The sequence below is a fragment of the Embiotoca jacksoni genome, unplaced genomic scaffold, assembly GCF_022577435.1.
Source record: "Embiotoca jacksoni isolate LCO1_2020_lvr unplaced genomic scaffold, fEmbJac1.0.p SCAF_30, whole genome shotgun sequence".
In the NCBI taxonomy this organism is placed as follows: domain Eukaryota; kingdom Metazoa; phylum Chordata; class Actinopteri; family Embiotocidae; genus Embiotoca; species Embiotoca jacksoni.
This window is the reverse complement of record NW_027185382.1, coordinates 3,623,437-3,646,103: the sequence shown is the minus strand read 5'-3', so window position 1 is coordinate 3,646,103 and position 22,667 is coordinate 3,623,437. Positions and strand designations below refer to the sequence as shown.

Sequence of the window (22,667 nt, the reverse complement as noted above, 5' to 3'; positions counted from 1 at the left end):
GGCCAACGTAAATGGGGAGGGGGGAGGGGAGCGCTCGCTCGCTTGCGCCGGCGTACGCCGGGGAGAGCGCTTCGGAAGGGGCGGTCACTTTCGTCCGACGGCTTTCCCGAAACGGACCGCCCACCCGGTGTTACCGGGGAAACGTTCCGTGCGCCACAAACCACATGGCGGACACAAACACGACGCGTTTAATATTAGCGGTCACGTCCCTTTAATACAAACTGCGATTAAAAAACAAAACAAAAACAAAACGGTGCAATACATAAAAACGAATGAATGTTATTCAGTTACAGGTGGGAAAAAAATTAACAAAGATCTTGTAAAGATTGTTTGTAATGATGATACGCTAGTACAGACTTTCTTTACAACTTTATTTAGTCGTACACATTCATTAAAGGTAAACTGATGCAATACAAAATGTTCTCTCCCAGACACAGCTAAGATTAAATAGTCAAGACAATTTTACAGTTACATCACAAGGAAGAAAATGACACCAGATTATTTTAGGAACTTTGATTATACTATACTTTGATTTTTTTATTTTTTTTTGTGTACATATACACAAACAAAAAAAAGCAGCATACAGTGAGCAACACTAAAAAGATAATGTGCCTATATACAGTAAATTTCTAAAATATGTCCCCTCTGGGATTAATAAAGTAACTACCTAACCCATTTATTAATCTAATCATAATAAATGAGAGTACTGTGGCTATTATACTATCCTATGTCTTATTTCTAATTTTGATTGAGACATAAAGCCACTGACACAATCGTGTATTTTAAAACGGCAAAAAAAGGCTTCTAATCAAGCTTTGTACAAAACAAAAAGCTATCTCCCAGTTACAAACTTAAAAAAGATTTGGTTTGACAACTAAAAGCCTATATAATAAGTAATAATCACCTGCTGTAAATAATACACAAGATCTACAGAAGCTGACCTAGTGGCACAATGCATGTTTCTTATTATACCGCAAGACTCAAGTTAAAACATTAAAAAAAATTAAATCAATCTTTTTTTTTTTAAGTGAAAAATAGAAGATAACCTCAAACCCAAAAAAATTCCAAAAAAATCATTGAGTTTTCAATCTTTGTGACGCCTCTGCTGGACTTGTAGCATGTAAGAAATGTACAAGTGTGTACTGTGGTTTAGTCAGCCAATCACAGCTCATCGGTGGAGTCCGACATGGATCGCTCTCTCCTCTCCCGACCCGTGACGAAGCTGAGCAGGTCGACGGCTGTCACGACACCAAAAACCATCTGCTTCAGGCTGGGAGAGCCGTCTGTCAAGTCTGGGAGGGAAGAGAGAGGCGTGTCGAGATTAGAAAGTTACAACAGGCATGTTTTCAGAGATCCACTGCCCCATCATATGAAACAGAAATGTAAATATTCAAATGAGTGCGCGTAGACCAGTAAACGCACTTGCAACTATCCGAATGACACATTTTTGTTTAGAAATTAAACAATCCAGATAAAGGAGGCAGAATTTCAAAGATAGGAGAGCTCCCTGGAACTGATTCTACACCCGGACGGCAGCAAACTGCATCGGTGTACTGTCTTTACACATCTCATGTGATCGGAAATAGTCTTTAAAAATACAATAAACAATGTAAGAGCAGCATTCATTAATATTTGGCGCCGTTACAACCATTTGTTAATATGAAGAATATTTTCTTCAAAACAGTAGCATATTAACACATCAGTATTTATTTGTAGGTATTTTTCAGCAGACAAAACCAAAGATGCTTTTTAATGTTGGAGTTTAAGTTGTGCTCCAAACTCACATTCAATGACCTCCACATAATATAATCGAGGAGAAAAGCGCAATAAAGTAACACAGTCGGTGTGCTTGTTTGACCCGACCAAGTCTGAAAGAGATGGCAGATGAGAGTGTTGTCCTCTCTGGGATGCTCAGCAAAGCTGGACTTTGATACTCGTGTATCAGACAGGAAGTATTCCTGGCAAGTTGACCAACTGAGCTCGACCAATGTTATCATAAAAAAATGTGGGTGTGTCAGGATGACAGGTTCAGCAGCAGTCAATAGTCTGTCCTTGACAAAAACACGGACCCGACACTCAGTCCGTGGGTTATAAAACTAAGAACTATTAACAAGTTTTTGTCAAACTATTTCTATTGCTATGAAATGGAGAAAAACTTTCAAACTCTACACGAGGAGTTTAAACAGATTTTAGGCTGAAGAGAGAAGAAAGGAGCTCAGGCAAACATAAAATATGGACTAAAGTAGTGTGTGTGTGTGTGTGTTTTGCCAAAACACTTACACTGGATCTGTTCATGTACCACCAGGGCAAAGTGGTCAGTCTCCAGAATGCGAGATAACTTTCCCAAGTTATCAGTCAGACGGATCTGTGAATGAAAACGATGGGATGTGTTCAGAGGGAAAGACGGGTTAGAGATCAATCAAGGCAAGAATCAGTGCAACAATCAAAGCACCCCGCTCACTAATTATTTGTTTTAAGTCCGTAGTCATGAAACAGTTGCCTCTCACTGCCATGAGGTGGTGCTATAGCATCAAGTTCCCTGAGCACTTTCATGCTTGAAAAACTTCTTTCACATAGAAACAGTTGAATTTCATGGGAGACATTTTAACATTAGAAACATTACGTAATCTAAAAAAAAAAAAAAACTAAAAAAGAAACACTTCTTTCTTTCCAATAAATACATTAAAGGTGGTTTGCAGCCTTTTCATCTGGAGATCCACCCCTGAACTTGATGAACTTGGTGCTGACCTGTTTGAACTGCTTGTACAGCACTTTGCTGACCGAGTCTGACAGCCTGATCTTTCCAGCAAGAATGGAAGACAACATGTTCCCTAAAGTCACCATGCCCAGGATTACCCTGCAAAAGAGACACACAGGGGTTCAAGTTAAGGCCTTCTCCATGCACCACAAGGACGCGAGTGTCTGATGGATTATCTTCTTTAAATATCCTTTCAACAGGACACTCACCCAGCTTCATCCACTACTGGCGCCTGGTCGAAGCCCTTCTCTTTGAGGATTTTGATGGTCCTCTGACAGGTGACAGTAGGCAGGACGGTGAGGGGAGCCGACAGGTTCAAGCCCTGCAGCTTCAAGTTCCACCACCTGCAGGACAAAGACACATTATTTAAAAAAAAAAACAGAGGAGTTTACAGAGGAAGAGAAACATATTTTTTATCCACGTACCAGGGCTTCTTCACCATCAGGTCTTCCTCCCTCAGGAAGCCCTTCTGAACCATCCACTTGTCACTCAGGAACTTTGACCTGGAGGGAAAATAAAAATCAGGACAAATAAAACCAAATACCTGTAAACACCTAAAGACCCTGAAGGGAGCTAAAGTTCACTCTTTAAAGTTTCTGACACAAACTGCGGGGACTCTCACATGTAGTTGCGGATGGAGTCTGGCAGGATGACCACGCAGCGCTGGCCCTCCTTCAGCTCTTTAGCGGCATTCACAGCTGCTGCCATGGCGGTCCCGGAGCTGCCTCCTGTCACAGACGAGAGCAACTGGTGAAGAGGTTTAAACTGACACCTCGAGAAAGTCTGACTTTATAACTTGACCCAGACGTCTGGTGTTTATGTCTCACTTACCGCACAGCAGGCCTTCGTCTCTAATCAGCATACGAGACATGTTGAAGGACTCCTCGTCGTTGGACTTGTACCAGGTGTCGACTACCTGGAAAAGAAAAAAAACATACGGCCTCACATCAGTTAGGAACACATAAGAAAAAGGAGATAGAGGAAAATAAAGCAACTGGAACTCACTGTTCTGTCGAGCACGGTGGGGATGAAGTCGTACCCGATGCCCTCCACCTCGTACTGGGTCTTATCGGTCTTGTTCAGCACCGCGGGCTCAGCCAGGATGGAGCCTTCTGGGTCAACACCAACAATCTGCAAACAACACGCGCCATTTCTAACCAACAAACGGCTCAGCGGATACTCAGTCCACTTTCTCTCAGCTGTAGCAAGGAGAAGTATGAAAATAATGGTCATAACAAGTCAGAAATATGATTCTAGAGAAAAACTTACTTTGATGTTTGGACATTTTTCCTTTAGTTTGCGGGCGATGCCTGTGATCGTCCCCCCTGTGCCTGCACCAGCCACCAGCATGTCCAGCTTACCTGTCAGGAAAGGACAATCAAAGGTATAGCAGGAAGTTTAAGTTTATGCTTCTGATAAAAACACTTTTCTAGACAACAGTAGTGAGTTTCTAAGAGTTTTGTTTTCCTGATCATAAAGAGTTAAAGGTCCTCATACCGTGGCATTGCTCCAAGATCTCCTCAGCTGTGGTGTCGTAGTGAGCCAGAGGATTGCTCGGGTTGCGGTACTGGTCCAGGATGTGCGAGTTGGGGATCTCGTTCTTGAGGCGCCAGGCCACGCCCACGTGAGACTCCGGCGAATCGAAACGAGCGCTGGTGGGCGTGCGGACGATCTCTGCACCGAGAGCTCTGAGGACGTCCACCTGCAGAGGACAGCGCGACAATCACAGTTACTATTAAAACACTTAAATCCTGCCTGTTAAGCTGCATCACAACATTCATGCAGAATCAGACCAGCACAAAAACATGGACTCACCTTTTCCATGCTCATCTTCTCAGGCATGACGATGATGCAGCGGTAGCCTTTCACAGCTGCAGCGAGAGCCAGCCCAATACCTTTAAAACACACACACACAAGTAGGTTTTACAACACTGCAGCTTCCAGCTCATTAACATAGCAATCACAGCTTTAAACAGAGCAACACATGCAGTGAATTACCAGTGTTTCCAGAGGTGGGCTCTATAATGGTGTCTCCAGGCTTGAGTAACCCGGCTCGCTCAGCGTCCTCCACCATCCGCAGACTGATCCTGTCCTTGACGCTGCCGCCGGCATTGAAGTACTCACACTTAGCCACTACAAATAACACAGACTTGTGTCAAGGATATATTAAAAGCCACAATAAACTATAAGAGATTATAAAGGATGTTGCAATCGACCAGTCTCAGCCTGTCACTCGCGTGTTTACAAAGTGCCAATGAGTCAAACATAACCAACAATCACACCTCATGTCTGGTATCAGAATGTGTCTTGGCTCGAGCGCTGCGTGACTCACATAATTCGCATTTGAGTCCAAACACTTTGGGGATCTTGTTGATGCGTACCAAGGGAGTGTCCCCGATCCTGAGCAGGATGTTTGGAAGGATGGTCGGGGCGACGGTTCTGGGACGAGAAAAAAAAACAAAAAACAAAAAAACCTCTCAACCAAGAGAAATAGAAAGAGACAACAAGTCTGGGTGTGTTGATACAGTGCAAAGATCATAACGAGATCAATAATCGTTGATGTTTTTTTTTTCTTGCCATCAATGCTGTTAGATATAACACTTGTTGCACTGGTTTGAGAAGTTTGAATAACTGGTTGTTCTTTGTTTGAACAAACAACCCGTGTTTCCTGGTCAAGAAGAAGTTTTGATTGTGAATCTAACCGTTTGTAGAGGCAGTGGAAATGTGAACATCAGACTCACCTTGGCACTTGTGCATGAGGGGAGTCTTCTTTCGACGCCCCCAGGCTCCATGTGCAGCGGCTGGGCAGGTCAGGCCGGATCCATTTCCTCTCAGGACTGGTGTTCTTTGTGTTAATCTGAATGGTTCTGCTGGACTCCTCCGGCTCCCCCACCGCGGTCAGCTTGTCAACTCCATTCAGAGGAAATGAGCCCTCTTGGAGTTTGGCATCTCCGTTAGTGTGGTTGAGCAGCTTGGCACTGAACGGGCACACGGGGGCCTTGACGGCGGTCTCTTTGGAGGAGGGAACTGACGGCATCGCTTAACCTGGGTTGAAAAAGGGAAAGCATGAATACGTACTTATGTGAGGACATTTTCCTCAGTAACTCAGGTCCCAGACAGAGAATAAATGCTTTCACATTTGCTGTTTCAGACACATCTTTTATCAGGAAAACAAAACGTGATGCATTTATTATCATCAGCCAGAAACCCGTCGAACCGGGTATCATTTAAATATGTTTACAATACCAATGCAAATATCAAAGTTCTAGTTCCTTTTGCTTGGACCTTATTTAAAATTACAAGAGGACAAAGAGTCTACAGACATGCAAGCATCTCTTAAATTAAAGCCACAGTGGACAAACACTCAAATAAAAGAGTACCACCTACAGAACAGTAGAAGGTGACATTAAATATGTCTACCCACTTTGATATATAACTGGAAAAAAAAACACAGCTGAGTGGAAAACAAACACCAAACCACTCCTTTCTTCCATTAACGCTGAGTCATGTCACCACTGGCTCAACAAAAAAAAAGTCTTGATCATACCAGGCCAGGATCTTTGGCAGCACACTCTGGTATTGTTGTTACTCTTTCTCTTCACAGCTTCAGCCCTTCACACAAATATGCCTCAACATGTCACCTAATAATAGTCATCATGAGCAAACTAACTTAACATTCAACAGTTTCCCCTTGTGTTACAACGAAATGAAAAAAGCAGAAGTGGGAGTAGGGGAAAGACTCGGCCAGCTGGCTGATCAAGCTTCAGCAAACATTGCATCATTCATTCACTGCAGAAATAACAGGAAATTAACACGTAAATAAACATTATCAACCATAAAACCAACAGAATGACAGTCCAATAAGCCAGATTTATGAGCACAATGCTTTCTTTTAATTTAAGGACAAAACCATGAATCAGTTAGTAAACTAAAAAACAAAGAATAAAACTAAGTAAGTGGTAGTAAATTGAACTTTAAACACAGAATCCGTTGCCTCCTTGTCATTTTAGCCCCGATACATTTACAAACATCTATTCTCATCTTATTAACACATCAAGTAGTTTCCGCCATCACCCGGTTCAAATGGTAGCAGATGAAGCTTCACTAATACACAGTGCACACAGCAGAGCCAGCGGTTACAACACAGGCCGCTAACTGCCTCCAGCACGAGTTCAGACGATGTTCACACAGTGAAATGACCACATCTTCTAAAGCAAACAGCTCTGCATGGGAGAGAAAGCTGCTCTGAGACACACAAACTCTAACACACTGGTACTTTACTCTTTGCTTAGCTTTAATCCATTATGGTGGATTCAGTTTGAGAACAGATAAGTGTTCAGCAAAGCAAACCCCAATCTTGGGTGTCAACCCTCCTTTCTTGCCCACATCCAGCTTTTGAAGTCTCTTTTGGGTTACACTGGCAACAATTGCTGTGGTTAATGTGGCAAAGAGGTTGAATGGGGCGGCCTTACAGGGTTCGACAGGGGAATATGATCCTCCGTGACAGCACACAGTGTACTGAGCCAGGCTGCAAGGCGAGAAAGACTTGAGAGAGGATTTAACAAGGAGAAACTTTAAATTTGTTTAATGGGCCACACTGAAGCTAAAAGTTCAATCCCTAATCACCTGCAGAGCTGAAGAAACAGAGTGCAGGGATCACCCGATCCGAGTCTGGCACCATCAAACCCAATCGGATGAAAAAGCCCTCATCTGACTTTATCTGCTTATGTTATGGCATTTCTAATCACCTTTGGTATGTTCACTGATCCGGAAGTATTATGGTTACCCCACAGCAGCTCTTTCATGACTTAGGGCAAATAATAATGCCATATAACTACCAGCAACAAGCACAACCAAAGTATCAGCTGGTCACTAGCACAAGAAGACTATAGATATTCAGTGAGCCATAACTAATAGTGAGCCAAATGTGAACGGCAGGAATGCTGGCAGTAAAAACACAATGTAAAAGTGCAGACATGTACACCTAAAAACCCAACGACCCCCCAGAGTCAGGAGGAGCAAATGACACATGCAAGTGACCATGTATGACCTTTACTGTGAGGGTCACGGAAGATAGCTTGTAATGATCCTACAATACAACTGTAATGAGATAATTATCTACCTTTGGGTCTTGTAAAAAAAAAAAAAAAACAACAACAACAAAAAAACTAAGCTCAAATAACATACTTAATAATGACATTATTAAATTATTGTGATGGATATTTATGCAACCAGGAAAGGTCCCGTTGAGATTGAAAAATCTATTTTTTTTATGGGAGTCCTGGTCATTACAGGCAGCAGAGCGAATTAAGTACAAGTAAACAAGGCAAACAACATATAACATCCCAAGGAACAACAGTGTAATAAAAAAACATGCATCCATCACCATAGTTGCTGACGTAATACATGATCAATATGTCAATATTAATCAGGCTAGTCAAACTGGGCTGTTTAATATTCAATAAAGCAACAGATCGAATATTACTCTGTACACGTACCACGCCATCGTAACACGGAAACAACAAGGCGAAATAAAACAAGCTTAATTAATAGAAAATAAATGATTTGGCAGAGAAGAAGAGGAAAACTACCAAAAGGCAAAACATGAATGACAAAAATATAAGAGTAACCGGAAGAATTAGGGGAGAATAATTACGTAAAAAATAAGAGGATATTGAGCAGCAAATAATTGGGACCAAACCAACCCACATCTGCTGGTAATTAACCCCCAAAAACAGGCTGATGTCCGCGGTCATAACGTTGCATCAGAACAGCGTCCTCCGAGCGTCTCCGGCAGCCGACGTCGGAAAACCACGTGTTACTACCTGCATCATTTCATCCCGTTTGCGTCTATTTTCACTCACCTTGGAGATTTAAATGCGCCGAGAAATCTGGGAGAAGAAAGAAATCACAGACGAGTCCGAGGACCGCGCGAATCCGGGGAGCAAAACACGACGTAGTGAGCAACTTCCGAAAAAAAAAAGAAAAAAGAGGACATCGGTTATCGTGACGGAGCACGTGGACCGGAAGTGGGAGGAGGTGGGCATAGTTTGAGGCCGCGCTCTTATTGGCTGCGGCGGGGGCGGCGGCTTGGTCCGCTCAGCCAATCAAAGTGGAGATTTCTCGATTTGGGTTTGGGAAAACGCTGAGTTGAACTTGTCCGCGGCATCTGTTTACCTTTTATTGCCCCAACACGCACTGCACGGACGTTAGTGACATCTTGAGAACTTCTCATGGGTGCTCCGTTATTAATAAATTGTTGATATAACCGGTCAGGATTTCAACAGTCTAGTCAGCATATACCGGGGGTTATTTTGATCGCAATACATGTAATTAAATTTTTGTAAGGTTACCATGCTCCTACCAACTTAATTTATCAACTTTGAAACGTTCCCTTTTTATATATATATTAAAAAAAAAAGCATCATGTTTTAGCCACTAACTAATGATACTACATATTATGAGTAGGATACTGTACTTAAGTACAATTAAAAGCATACTTTAATCCATATTACTTTCACTATTACTGTAGTCCACTACACTGCAGACAGTTTTTTTTAGTGTTATCAAGAAAACAGCACTGAATGTGCACATTTCAGTTCATATTACATCATTCACCACAAGTGACACTAAATAGAGTGCTATAGAAAACGCATGATATATTTTAAAAGTGAAATTAAGATGTATCTGCAGCAATACATCAGTAATACCCATCTATCATGAAGGACATTTTCCATCTGCAACTATGTTTATGAGAAAGGGAAATGACTGTCAATAACTCAAGAGATAAATGATATGAGGGCAATGAGAAGACATTAAATAGGACCGACAAGTGGACAATAAGTAGTATTAGCAGCATCAGAATAAAATGAATCAGGATAGATTTCAATATTAAAATCCCTTCAAGAACAGGACATTAACCCTGAAATATAGACCACAACAGACCATGTTAGATGTGACTCTACTTCATAAATATTTGAAACACTATTTTAACATCTTGGATTACCTTATAATTGTGTGAAATTTCTTTCTATAAAGGCTCACCAGGTGTGATTTGTTTTTTACAGCTGCATAAAGGAATCAGCATTTTCCTTTTGTGAATAGTCTCCACGAAAACTTTCATGAAAGCAAGCTGTACAAGTGCAGTTACAAATCTGTTTTATTGAGAAAGCGACACAAGCTCGTCTTAAAAAAAGGGAATAAACGAAAAAACACTTCCAACAATTCACCAAAAAAAAGAAAATAACGTTGTCATCACTGCCAGGATAAGAGGGAGGGGTTTGGTGGGTCCATCTTGGCTTCCTTCAGAATCTTCCGGAGCGCTCTCGGTCCCTCGACCTCCGCCTCTCGCGGTCCCGTCGTCGGTCCCTGGAGCGAGAGCGTCGTTCCCGGGAGCGCGAGCGAGAGCGGTGCCTGGTGGGAAAAAAGAGGTCAGTTGACAAATTTGAAGTGATTCTCAAGCATCAATCTTTTACGAGTTCTGTACCTTTTCCTGCGGCGGCCGTACAGCTCCCTTCGAAGTTCCCGTGAGATGGGTTTCAGGTGCATGAAGTTGCAGAAGCCTCCTCGGGTGCACTCTCTGGGGGAAAATGGCACATGAAGGATTAAAACTCGCTGGCCTTGAGCCGTGCCACGAGGAAAAGTTGGCTCTCAGTGACATGCTGAGGAGCATGCCAACCCACCAAGCAGAACACCTCATCTTTATCTCCCCAGTGTCTCCTATCACTGGCAGAGCAAACAACCACCGATCCAGTGGAAAATCACTGGGGGACTCATAAATGAGCGTGAGGACAAAGTTTATCTTTGTTTTTAAAAGAAAATATAATTCTCTCAGTGGCCATGCAGGTGAAGGATGAGCTGCATACAGCGCAGTGTATCAGGCATGGCTTCATTCTGCAGGAGGTCTTTGAGGCCAAAGTGAAGTCTTGTCCTGAAATGTGGAGCTTTGTGATGGAAAGAAAAGGATTGTCTCTTCTTATTTGCAAGTGAGGAAAGTTTCATTTCAAGCGCTCCGAAAAGTTTCTTTTGTTTCTCTCTTATTTGCAAGTGACTCCTTTTGTTTTACTTTCCGCATCTAATTGACGACTCCCTTGTGTCCTTATCTTGTGTCCTGCAAATCTAGTCAGTATTACCATACGAAAGCAGATACAAAGGAATTGGGGGCGACTGTCAATTGTTTGTCACACTGTATAAAATATAAAATACACTGTATGTATTTGAAAAAATTTCCCCTCTGGGATTAATAAAGTAACTACCTAACCTAACCTAACCTAAAGCTGCCCTCCGGAGGAGTGACGTTGAGCAATGCTGAGCATCTTTCTTTGAGACTACATGTATTTGCTCCTTCTTGCAAGAATAAATGTCCGATATGTTTGATTTTGAACCGAGCCTCTGAGTAATTTTTCTAACAGCTACCAACTCATCAGACCAAAGAAAAATAAAATGTTTTATTACATTTAAATGTTTAAATTACTGCTTTCAAATCATTTACCTCTTGATACTCACCCCATTTCATACTGGCGGCAGCAGGCTTCCCTAAAGTCCGTGACGGGGGAGAGCTCTGCGTGGATGGGTTGGCCGTTGAACCAGCGGTTGTTCAGGTCCATAACTGCTTTCTCGGCATCCTCCTCACGACGAAACTACACACACAGGACACGCATAATAAGTTATATAACATCAGTAACGTTAACTTAATTTGTACTATTGTTTAGTTAGTTTTAATTTAATTATTCTATTTTATTTTATTCTATTTTATTGTAGATACTGTGCATTTTTATATTTAATATTTTTTTACTGTTATTTTATTTCTTTCCCGTATCTATAGATGCTGCTGTAGCGAAAGAATTTCCCCTTTGGGATTGATTGATTGATTGATTGATTAACTAACTAACTAACTATCTATCTATTTATCTAATGACAGGGCACTACGTTTTTAACATGGCAGTTTTGTATCAGGGCATAATCATTAAAATTATCTCACAAAATGTAGGTGTGTTTATATCATCAGTTTAAATTCCCATGATGTGAGTTCATCCTCTTTCAACCAACCTTAACGTAGACATTGCCGACAAGGTGGTCGCCTAAGTTATCACACACGTTCATCTCCTCCACCTCTCCATACTTTTCCTCCATCTCTGTGAACACCTCCTGTGTCAGAAATAAAAATGTGGACATTTTAGCGCTGGCATGCTGCTCCTGCGTCTCCTTTCAGCCGTTACAAAAACAGATGACGAGGTTGGGATGTCGCATCGCGCGACATGTGTAACAAAAAAAAAAAAAAAAGTAACGAGCACAAAAGGTCACTCACTTCAAAGAACTCATCATAGTGCTCCTGCATTTCCACATCGCTGACGGCACCTACAAAATGCCGACAAGGAACAGTCAGGGCAAAGATGGACAGACACTGGTGGTAAAAGGCAGTCTTCTAATGGACTGTGTGACAAACAAATCTAACTGTGGCGACATAACATCTTGCTATAATAGCTACACCCTGTAAACAGCAAAAAGGTAAAGAGTATGTGTTATTGGATGCTACACAAACCTTTTAACATTTTTCACAAAAGCAAAGTCAAAACTAGAGCTCTTCTCCTGATTGGTGGAGCTTTATTTCAACATTACATCTGCAAATATTTTACCTCCTTTACAAAACTGTTTGTGTAACTATGTGTACACTGAGTACAGAGGGGTCATGACGTCATACCGCAGAATGTAGGTTAACTAATCCGTGACGACCCCTGGCTATTAGATGAAGGAGAATTTTGTAAGTTGTGGGCATCGCTAGTAGAACCTGCCTCAATGAATCAGAAGCAAAAATCGAGCGAAACTGTTAAATGTAAACACAGAAAACAGCACGTTACAATTATAGATCTAAATTCTATCACCTCAGCAAAATGGAGGATGTGAAATAAAAGCTGTTCTTTGCATGAGTTAAACCAGGAAAACATGCAAACCAGCATGAGGCCAGTAACTGTAACTCCAGGAAATGGTGTGCTGCGTTAGACATCTCTAGAGGGCATGTTGCTACTCTGAACCAAATTCATGTGAGGGCGGTGTGATATGATGAATTAAGTGCAGTCGGTGCTGGAGGGTCCTGCAGATGAAGGGAGAACTTACAGTGTAAACCATCAGCAGACTGGGCAGAGATTTGAAGGTTATGAAGGTAAATGTTCAAGAGGGAAATGGTCTGAAATACAAAACGTAAGCTTCTGTGATATAAAATCCAACCGAGTACAGAGCTGGGGAGGAAAGAAATTGTGATTAGATTTTCTCCAGCTAAATATGTGACGGATATTCACAAGGATCTCATAAATAAAGGCTTATTGTCACCCCCCTCACTGTTTGTTTTTTTTTTTTTAGTTTTTTTAGATCATTTCAAAAGATTTTATTATGTTTTACCAACTACTTTTTCGGTGATATTACAGGTTAGTGGCAGATATAGAGTTTAAGGATCTATACTTGCACGATGCACGACGAACAATTTTGAGTTAGTTTAGCTTGTAATGATGATTAAAACAGGTCCAGAGAATTTTCTTTTTTATTTCAGAGATTAAAAACAAAATCAAACACAGAATGATTAAACACCAGTTATTTCTTCTCATTGTGTTTTTTTTTAAACTCATGAATCATATGAAAAATGTCATTCTTTAACTCCACTGCTCTGATGCAACATTGCAAAACACAGTTGTAAGACACTCATTTGTACGGCTGGATGATCTCCACTGGGTGAAGAGTGAAAAGCTGTTTGGCTACACAATCAGATGCTGAATGAAGTGAATGATCAAAGGCTGCATACACAAAAAAAAAAAAATGCGACTTCAACTTGTCTTCTGAATTGTCGTGCACGATCAGAGAGCGTTGATAATAAAAGTCACATGAAACACTGAGGTTTTCTATCAATATCAAGAGTGAACACAGTCCTTTCAAAAGACCACTGGACGCAGTTTGAATACAGCTCCAAACAAAAAACAAAACCACATCTGAAATCCCTCTGACTTCATCACACACCTACCTGTGAGAGGTTCTGCTTCAGCTCTATTCGACTGGGCTCATATTGACCGTCAACACTTCTCAGTCTGCAAGAACTGTTTGCTTTGGCATCACTGTTCGGACACTTGTTCATTACGTGGAGGCCGAGTTACCCAAGTGAAAATAACAGGCGGTGAAAGCACCAGAACAAAGTGTTTGATAAATAATGAAGCGCTGACCCGACCGGGTCTCCGGCCGGCAGGGCTGAAGCAGTACCTCACATTTGTCATTTACACGGGAACAACGCTTTTGGGAGGTTGCTCACAAGTAGTGGACTTACAGCGGGAAGCGTCGGCCGTCTGCGCGCTGTTCTGGGGGTTTCGGTAGATGTTTTGAATCAAGATGGTCTGCAGAGAACAGAAAGAAAAAGGAGATCTGGTTAAATGGCATCAGTTTGTTTACATCTCTTGAACACAAAATCCTTTGACAACAAGAGTTACACACAAAAAACTCCCCGTTTACATGCGAAAGGAAAGTCTTTTTCAGAAAATAGAGACGTCCAGAGACAGGTTGGGTGAGAGACTCACCTGGCTGAAGGTGGGTTTGTTGTGCAATCTTGAACAGCGGTCTCCATGTCTGCAAGCTCCGATTTTAAAATAGAAGGAACAATTGACCCTGAAAAAGGAGTGAAGTCGTCATCACATGTTTGTTGACATCGTGTTTGATATATTTTAAAATGCTTGATCACCTCAACCACAATATCATGTGGGTCAGAACCAGTGAAGTCCAATACTCCGTATTATTCTCACGTTATCGCAATAAAATGGGACAAACTTTAATCACACACCATGTTAGGCTTCCTACTTTTAACGGGTGTGCCAGCGAACCGGTGAACGACTTTTAAAACCAGAACATTTGGATGCAAACTTTTTGCTTCAGGAGCCTCGATGAGTTTCATTCAATGCGTTAGCTGACCGTTAGCTTCCTCTGGCTAATGCAAGCTCGACTGGGACATTCAGCGGAGCTGATGCTACAAACTTAACCCCGCTGGTGGTGAAGAAGAACACTGCAAACATGCGTCGCAGAAAACTCACCGTTTAGCCAACAGAAACCATAAATATTAAACAAGACTTACTTGTCTTTCTCTGTGCCGAAAATGGACGCCAGGTACTCCGCCATTTTCGGCTCGTCGTAAACGTATTCATCTACGTCATTACGTAGAGGGGTTAAGCATGCGCAGTCGCGACCAGCTGACTTGCAGTCCGTCTGAACACCGCACAGCTTCGCTGTTGTTCCAGAAAATGTGTATTTTATTTTACAGCAGTTATATTATTGTAAAAAAAAAAAAAAAAGCCAAACATTAGTCATCCAATCTGTGCTTTATCAGCTGTTTGTTGTCGCTGTATTGCAGCGGGGTCATTTCCTCTACAAGCACAGATTGGATTTAAGATACTTTTTTTCTTTTTATAGGATATTTTCAAGGACAATTCTCATGATATAAAGTAGGAATGAAATACTTATACCACATCTATCTATTTTTAGGAAACGCACACTGCTAATTAATATTGTACATGTAAAACAAACAGCTCATATAATAGTGCAGCTTCAAAAGTTTATATTGTACTTTTACTTGGATACTATTTTGAAGGCAATGTTCTCTGACCGGAACCCTGTAGCGGGTCAATATTCATCTTTACACCAGTATCTCAGGGGTCGAATCCCCAACAATAGTACAGCTCATTCATATTCAACACTGACATCATCAGGGTGTTGGGAAAGCTGGTGGAGGAGTCCTTTCAACCTTGAATGAAGCTGATTGACAGATTCCAACAGCTGATGTTTTTTTTTCTGATAAAAGCCACAAACGCACATCAATGAAGTAGGCATTAAGCCCAAGACGCCACAGCCTCCTCATCTCCTCCTCAGCAAAATGACTGTACATTATATCCTCTAGTGAAACCACAGCACTCTGCACGAGGCCGCACAAGTTTGCAGGAGACGCAGACGGTGAATAGCAGGGAGAGGAGAGAGGAAGTCAACTTGAAGAGGGCCGACCACAGACGCTGCCAAGAAGTGATGAAGAAGGAGCACAGATCGAAACAAGCTTCAGAAATAAAAAATGATTGTGTGACAGACAGAGATTTTCAAACAGCATGGGATGTTAGCTGCAGCTGTGGCAGCAGGGTCATGTGGGAAACCCCCGATCTGATATGCTTCACTGAATTGGACTTGGAAGATTTGCAGAAGAAAGACCACCCACCGACTCACGCTTGCACCTTTACGTAGAGGGTGAAGAGGCAGAGCTAGGAAGGGAGTGAGCAAAAAGAGGAAGCAGCATGTAAAGCAGCTCTGATCTCAGCGTTTCTCTATTTTGTTTAATCAAATGATGTTCCTGCTGGAGTATTTTTCACTTGGACTCGCTGCGACTGAAGATGACAGGAGGTTTTCGGAGAGTTTCCATCATGAGGGCTGATCACCGCTGGACCGTCCTGCATGTGTCCATCTTAATGCTGCTTCTCACCGTAAACGTTGATAGTAAGTTAATATTTTTACATGTTCGCGTGTCTCAGTATTTGTGCAGTGTTACATTTCTTTTCCCTGCAGGCGTTCAGACTGTAACATCTGCTTTTTGTGATCCAAATTCTCTGGTTAAGGTTGGAGGCCTGACATGAAGGTCATGAACTCTAAAGTGCAGCGTACATGTCCACACAGCATGTAGACTTATGAAAATATTTAAAAGGACAGATGTGTCATAGTTACATCCCAAAGACAACAATCATCTCAGTTTGGTATGACATGTTGGTTATTGAAAGTGATCTCAACTGTAACACAAGTAAGGTGCAACTTGTTTTTAAAAGCATGTCATTTAAAAAAATTTTTTTTTTTTTTTACCACAAATGTCTGCTGAACTGAAATTGTCCGTTTCAGAGGATAAAAATGTGACTTGTCACAACCAGAGGCTGTTTTTGTGGCCAATTTTCTGTTTGCAGTGTGTCCGTTCTCTTTAAAAACAGCTGACGTGATTATTTTTAAATGAAAAAAAAACGACTGTATGTAAATGACTTTATTCACACAATCCGACCAGTGTCACTGACAAACAGTATGCTACATAACTAAGTACACCTCTGTGTAACATCCCTGAAATGTTAAGACTCCAAATTATGCAATCTTTCAAGGATTCATGTCGATTTTCTGAGCACTTTAGGATCACGAATGATCGAAAGCTCCAGGACGGCTGTTAGATGGACCTTCTGGTGACACTGTAAGTTGGTTAGCTGCTGTTTTCAAGGTCAAGAATGAACTCGTGACTTAAGATCAGTGGGACATCTGTAGGTTGAAATGTAAAAGGTGGAACTGAGATATGTGGCTTTAACATTTCCCATGAAGGGATCACTTGCAGTTCCTTCACCTGCTGGATCGCACGCAAATCGTTTTTCCACTCATGGAAAAAAATGAAATGAAATGAAAGAGTAATTTTTTCAGGGTATTTCAGTTGTTTTTGTGCTTTCGTTTTTACAGCAGTCAGTCATGCACCACGTTTTCTTTTCTTTTGATCTCGTATTATTGCATATGATGATACTTTTCCCTTCAAGTATTGCTTTGAGGCTTCCATTGTGTATTTCAAATAAGAGTTTGGTGTCTGTAAAGTAATGTAACAACTTCCATCAACCTTTTCTACATAAAGTCGTTTTGTCTGGAAAAGCCTTAATTTAAACTCTTTATCGTAAACCAGCTTCACATTTAACTGGTTCATCGTTAACTGACAGAGTAATTCCTCATCTGGATGTGTTTACTGTCGTTTTTCCTCTGCAGGTGAAGAGACTGACGGTAAAGACTGCTCAACAGCAATTAAAGTTCGCCGCAATACAGTTTACAATGCCTTACTTGGACAAGAGCTTCGGATTCACTGCCCCGTTTCCTTCTGCAACAATTCACCACCAACAGTCTCCTGGCTTAAACAAAATAGAAATTCTTCCGCTGTCATTAGTGACAGTCACATTAAAACACAGTTGAACATGATAAATTCATTGGAAGGAGAATCGTTTTTGATCTTCCAAACCATTTTGAGAAACGACTCAGGTAAGTATTTGTGTCAAAGTGGAAACAGTGTCAGTCATCTCATCACTGTCTCTGTCTACGGTGAGTGAGTTTTTCATTAATTTATTTATGACCCATTAAATAAGTGTTCACATTGTACAGCTTAGATTTCAAACCGTCTTTGAATAATGAATATACAAAAGCAGAGCTACATTTTAAAGTATAAAACACATCTGACAATAAATGAAACTTATTTACACTCCAATCTTTGTCTCATCAACACTGAACACTGTGTTGTTTTACAGATAATAGTGAGAATAATGAGACACAGACGAATGACACAAGTAAGAGGACTAAATGTGCTACACATACAGTATATTTGCTATCCATGCTTTCCTGTTCCTAACTTTAATCTGAATCCTAAAACATTTGTTCTATTGTTGTAGGTTTTTTTTAAACGAATATTGAGTCAAACTGTTCTTCTTCACAGTTTCTGAACCTAAACTATCAGAAGACTTTTGGATGTACGTGTACTCTGCAGCTGGGATTTTCATGTTCGTCATCATTGTCATAATTATATCCGTCATATCAATGCGAGGGTGTAAAGGTGAGGTGTTCTGATCTTTTTATATATATTATTCTCTTGTCCATGTAAGACACTTACACTACTGGTATGCAGTAACTAATTTCACCAAACTGTATGTTTTGCAGGGAAATCAAAGAAAGAGACAGACGCTGAAAATCAGGTGAGACAAACATACATCTCCAGCTTCCATCCACCTCACCCTGTTTTTACACCTTCAGTCATTTTAATTCAACATCGTTTCTTGGGATGTTTGCAGTACATTGAGATCCCCATGGTAGAGCAACCCTTTCCTCATATGAGCCACCAGCCCCCCCCAAGAGGAAGCCAACCAAGGTCAACCAAGAGAAAGATGCCGTCAAGGCAACCCAACGAGTTGAGATTATCAGGAGACCACGAGCAGCGCTGTGGCCAGACGGACCGAGAGGGGCAGAGGAATACAGTGCAGGAAGAAAGTACTTGTCTTGTGTATGCAGCTCTCAACCATCAGCTGCCAGCGAGGGCTGCTGCTCGGCCGCTGAGGCCGGAGGAGGAGAGCTCAGAGTACGCAGCTATCCGTGTGGGATAAAGACCTCAAACCTGCTGGACCAAATCACACTAGAAGATCACTGATGAACATTTAACACTGGTACATCTCCTCCAGAGGAGCTCGGTGGGATACAATGGGATACAAAAGACTCTTTCATTGCAAGGAGTTTATCTGCAGCAGGAACAAATGGGCTGAGAAACCAGTCAGGGACAGACTAACATTGTGCTGAATGGTTTTTTTTTTCATTGTATATGTTGATGTGAAACTATCAGTCAGCCTCATCTTCGAAGAAGTATGTAGGAAAAGAGCTGAAATGAGGCTTCAAAGTCATCCTACTGTATAAAAGACATTCCTTATCAATCCGAAAGTCTTTTTGTGATGTTGATTTGAATGTCTTGTTTGTGCAAGTCAGACTTGAATTTACTTTTGAAAAACATCATGTGATGACAGTAATGGTCTCATACTTGTCTCATTTCAACTACTGACTCACTATCTGACAATATGAATGACTATTGAGTAATGTAAGTATTGATTGTGATTTTTGGGGGAAATAGAGAATGTATTATGATTAATTTTGTGCAATCAAAATATGTGTATTCATAACTGTTTGATTTAAATTCAAATCCTGTGATTCTGATTTACACTTGTAATGTTTTTCATGTCCAACAATCAACTACCTTTAAATTAAAAGTTTCACGCTCATTAAGGTTGAAAAAAAGGTGTTTTGTGCTGTTATAAATACAGTGTATTACAGTGTAGAGTGTGCATTATCTGTAATGGTAGTACATCCTCCAAAGGCCACCGTGATCACAAACAGGAAGTAAAGTCAACCACATAACATACTGTGATATAAAGCTCACATACCCGGGTGCTTTACACAAATTGGTTCTTCAAGTACCAACCATGAACGCTTCCTCCTGCCGGACTTTCCTTCATGTGCTGATGTTAGCTGTGTTCGTCCTCACTCTGGATGCTGAAGGTAAATTATTCCATCTAATTCGCTCAGTTTAAGTCTGAACAGGTCTTTGTTAAGGTCGATCTTTGTTTCTCGGGACAAAGGTGGCGGAAATACCAATCATATAAATGTAAACGGTTATACAGACAAAAAAGGTTTCAGAATAGCTGATCCACCTCATAAATCCAGAGCAGGTGTGTTGAAATATTTTACTGGACAGCGTGGCCAAAAAACTGAACTGGACTGAATGTGAAAAAAGAAAGATGATCAACGACGGTTCAACATGCAGGACAGAACAGGAAGCTGCAAGAGGGGTCTTTGATGACATATTGTAGATATTAATTCATAGTTTACACCTCAGAGGTGTTCATAAAGTTTGTATTGATGAGTAAATAGATATTGGACCTCTTACACAATAATTTAAGGGGGCAGAAATATATGTTTTTCCTGCATTCTTCTAAAGATGGTGATTTTAATGAGTGAATACGGTGGAGCAGCACTTTTTTTTAACCTTACAATTAACCTCTTGGGAAACATTTGGGCCCAAATCTTCATTTCAATTTACTCAAACTCTAACGTAAACCTAAACCTGTTTCATTTGGCAGAATTTCTTTCAGGTGGTACAAAACCTAAAGCTTAAGCCACAAAGATACCACAGATGACTTGCTGACCTGAATTCGCCATGTGATGGACACAGCTGCAGCATGAACAAAAAAAACACAGCTTTTTCTGTGATCTAATTCAGACTGATTTATGAAGTGACAGTAATTCTTAATTTAGAAGTGTTTACTGTCATTTTTCCTCCGCAGGTGAAGAGACTGACGGTAAAGACTGCTCAACAGCAATTAAAGTTCGCCGCAATACAGTTTACAATGCCTCACTTGGACAAGAGCTTCGGATTCACTGCCCCGTTTCCTTCTGCAACAATTCACCACCAACAGTCTCCTGGCTTAAACAAAATGGAAATTCTTCCGCTGTCATTAGTGACAGTCACATTAAAACACAGTTGAACATGATAAATTCATTGGAAGGAGAATCGTTTTTGATCTTCCAAACCATTTTGAGAAACGACTCAGGTAAGTATTTGTGTCAAAGTGGAAACAGTGTGAGTCATCTCATCATTGTCTCTGTCTACGGTGAGTTTAAGCTTTTCATTCTTCCTATCATAACTGAAGTCTTTATTATCTCCTAAATTATCAGACTGAAGATAATTTTCCGTGACCATTTGACTGTTTCTTAGGTGACGTTGAGCTCACCACAGTTACATGGACAGATTCAGATTCAGAGTCGGGTAAGAAAACTTAAATCTCTCTCTCATAATGCAGTTTCACATGCCTTGAATGACATAGCTTGCATTTCGCAGGGCAAGTGTCCCAAAGCTGTTTTTACATGAATTAAATGTGCATACATCGGCGCTTCTATGAATCTAAACGTCCTGTTATCTCACAGGGAGCCTGACTACTCTGAAGTCTTTCTGGTCATTTGTGTACCGTGCTATTGGAATCATGGCATTTGTCATCATCGTGATGGTGATTTATGTTGCATCTGTGCAAATGCATAAAGGTGAGACTGATTTTTACATACAGCAACTGGTTAAATCCTCAGGGTCAGTGAGTCAGCTCCATTTGCAGACCTCCTCCTGAAAGGATAAAAAAAAAAAAAAAAAAGGAATTAAAATGCCAAAGTACAATAATAATAAATATGTAATCTGGTGCACATTCAATGAGATCTCACCTTGTGTCCAGAAAAACCCAGGATTGCACCGGATCCAAATCGCCAGATTTCCCTTGAAGCCAACAAGCACATTTATGAAAATGATGAGTAATTATTATGTTTGCGCAATGAAATCAATCTGCTAAGCTTTGCTATTGAAATTTGTCTAATATACTATGGAAATTATTGACTGACTTTTCATCTTTTTACAAATCCAGTTCTTAATACTGTATGTGGCAATATGTTGGTGTGTGTGTGTATTAGTGTTGATTTAATTTGGTGTTTTTAAATTCATGTAAATCAAACTGTAATTAAACAGAAGTGAAATCCTCACGAGAAACCGCTACTGTTTACAAGAACTGTGTGAGACTGAATATGCACGTGACAAACTGACAGGTACACAGTTTTGTTTCCTGTACAGGTAACAATTCTTATGCACACATCCGGGCTTTTGGTTTTAGTTTGTCAAACCATCAATTCTCTCCAGACTTGAATTCAGGAAGCAACACATTTCAGTTCAGACTGAAACCAGCTCCATTCTAAAAAAATAAGAACCAAAAATGTCCACAACCCACCTCTGTGAAACTTGATTGTAAAGGTCACAAAGTATGAAAGGTCTGAATAAGTTTGAAATTTACTCTATAAAGGTTAAACATAATTTGTTGTATGTTAAAAGTTAATTCTGTCTCAATGTTTAACAAGTGTAGACGAGAAGAGGGGAAGTGGGTGGGGGTCCGCAGTGCGGGGCTGCATGAAGCATGTGGATCATCGTTGCCTGTGGGATGTGGTTTTGAAAGTGATACAAATTGACTTACACCTGCATTGCCAGCTCAATCTGGCACGGCCACACACACACATATATATATACAGTAGATGCACATACTTACTTCTCATAAACATCCCGCCAACACGCACGGCTGCGTCACCCATCGCCCACCAACCACCTTGGTGACGCATGCAGGTGGAGATAGCTGTCCCTGAAGAGAAACATAAAAAAGTGTGTTACCACACCATATGCTCGTAAACTTATGTTCATTATGTTATTTTAGTGCAGTCAAGGTGGGGAAATTGTGCACAAAAAATATGAATAGGATGGACAAGGAGAACTTGATATTACTTTATTAAA

The 22,667-nt window shown here is 40.9% G+C and overlaps 4 protein-coding genes across 6 annotated transcripts; 2 read left to right on the top strand and 2 right to left on the bottom strand.

The window, feature by feature from the left end:
• Window positions 1-194: 194 nt before the first annotated feature.
• On the bottom strand, window positions 195-8,768 carry LOC138207048 (cystathionine beta-synthase-like). Of its 2 annotated transcripts, none has more exons than XM_069164034.1 (15): window positions 8,623-8,768; window positions 5,500-5,803; window positions 5,091-5,197; window positions 4,757-4,891; window positions 4,574-4,653; window positions 4,256-4,460; window positions 4,028-4,119; window positions 3,764-3,889; window positions 3,590-3,674; window positions 3,381-3,486; window positions 3,184-3,261; window positions 2,968-3,102; window positions 2,749-2,857; window positions 2,281-2,365; window positions 195-1,292 (listed from the first exon to the last, which is right to left on the bottom strand). In XM_069164034.1, the coding sequence occupies exons 2-15, from the start codon at window positions 5,793-5,795 to the stop codon at window positions 1,162-1,164; spliced, it is 1,770 nt and encodes a 589-aa protein (XP_069020135.1). In that variant the 5' UTR covers window positions 5,796-5,803; window positions 8,623-8,768; the 3' UTR covers window positions 195-1,161. The 2 variants fall into 2 exon arrangements, with proteins under 2 accessions (XP_069020135.1, XP_069020136.1); XM_069164035.1 differs by lacking the exon at window positions 8,623-8,768 and adding an exon at window positions 8,468-8,567.
• A 1,131-nt stretch (window positions 8,769-9,899) lies between these two features.
• LOC138207153 (splicing factor U2AF 35 kDa subunit-like) lies at window positions 9,900-14,923 on the bottom strand. Its single transcript, XM_069164194.1, has 8 exons — window positions 14,859-14,923; window positions 14,311-14,398; window positions 14,064-14,130; window positions 12,066-12,115; window positions 11,807-11,905; window positions 11,264-11,397; window positions 10,245-10,337; window positions 9,900-10,171 (listed from the first exon to the last, which is right to left on the bottom strand). Exons 1-8 carry the CDS (start codon window positions 14,900-14,902, stop codon window positions 10,063-10,065), a joined length of 684 nt encoding a protein of 227 aa, XP_069020295.1. The 5' UTR covers window positions 14,903-14,923; the 3' UTR covers window positions 9,900-10,062.
• Window positions 14,924-15,752: 829 nt separating this feature from the next.
• LOC138207169 (B- and T-lymphocyte attenuator-like) lies at window positions 15,753-19,573 on the top strand. 2 transcript variants are annotated; one of them, XM_069164217.1, is made up of 6 exons: window positions 15,753-16,258; window positions 17,537-17,863; window positions 18,067-18,105; window positions 18,252-18,368; window positions 18,473-18,507; window positions 18,604-19,573. In XM_069164217.1, exons 1-6 carry the CDS (start codon window positions 16,156-16,158, stop codon window positions 18,910-18,912), a joined length of 930 nt encoding a protein of 309 aa, XP_069020318.1. In that variant the 5' UTR covers window positions 15,753-16,155; the 3' UTR covers window positions 18,913-19,573. The 2 variants fall into 2 exon arrangements, with proteins under 2 accessions (XP_069020318.1, XP_069020319.1); XM_069164218.1 differs by lacking the exon at window positions 18,067-18,105.
• A 155-nt stretch (window positions 19,574-19,728) lies between these two features.
• Window positions 19,729-22,131, top strand: LOC138207170 (B- and T-lymphocyte attenuator-like). Its single transcript, XM_069164219.1, has 5 exons — window positions 19,729-19,852; window positions 20,638-20,964; window positions 21,069-21,119; window positions 21,278-21,391; window positions 21,574-22,131. Exons 1-5 carry the CDS (start codon window positions 19,777-19,779, stop codon window positions 21,651-21,653), a joined length of 648 nt encoding a protein of 215 aa, XP_069020320.1. The 5' UTR covers window positions 19,729-19,776; the 3' UTR covers window positions 21,654-22,131.
• Window positions 22,132-22,667: the final 536 nt, after the last annotated feature.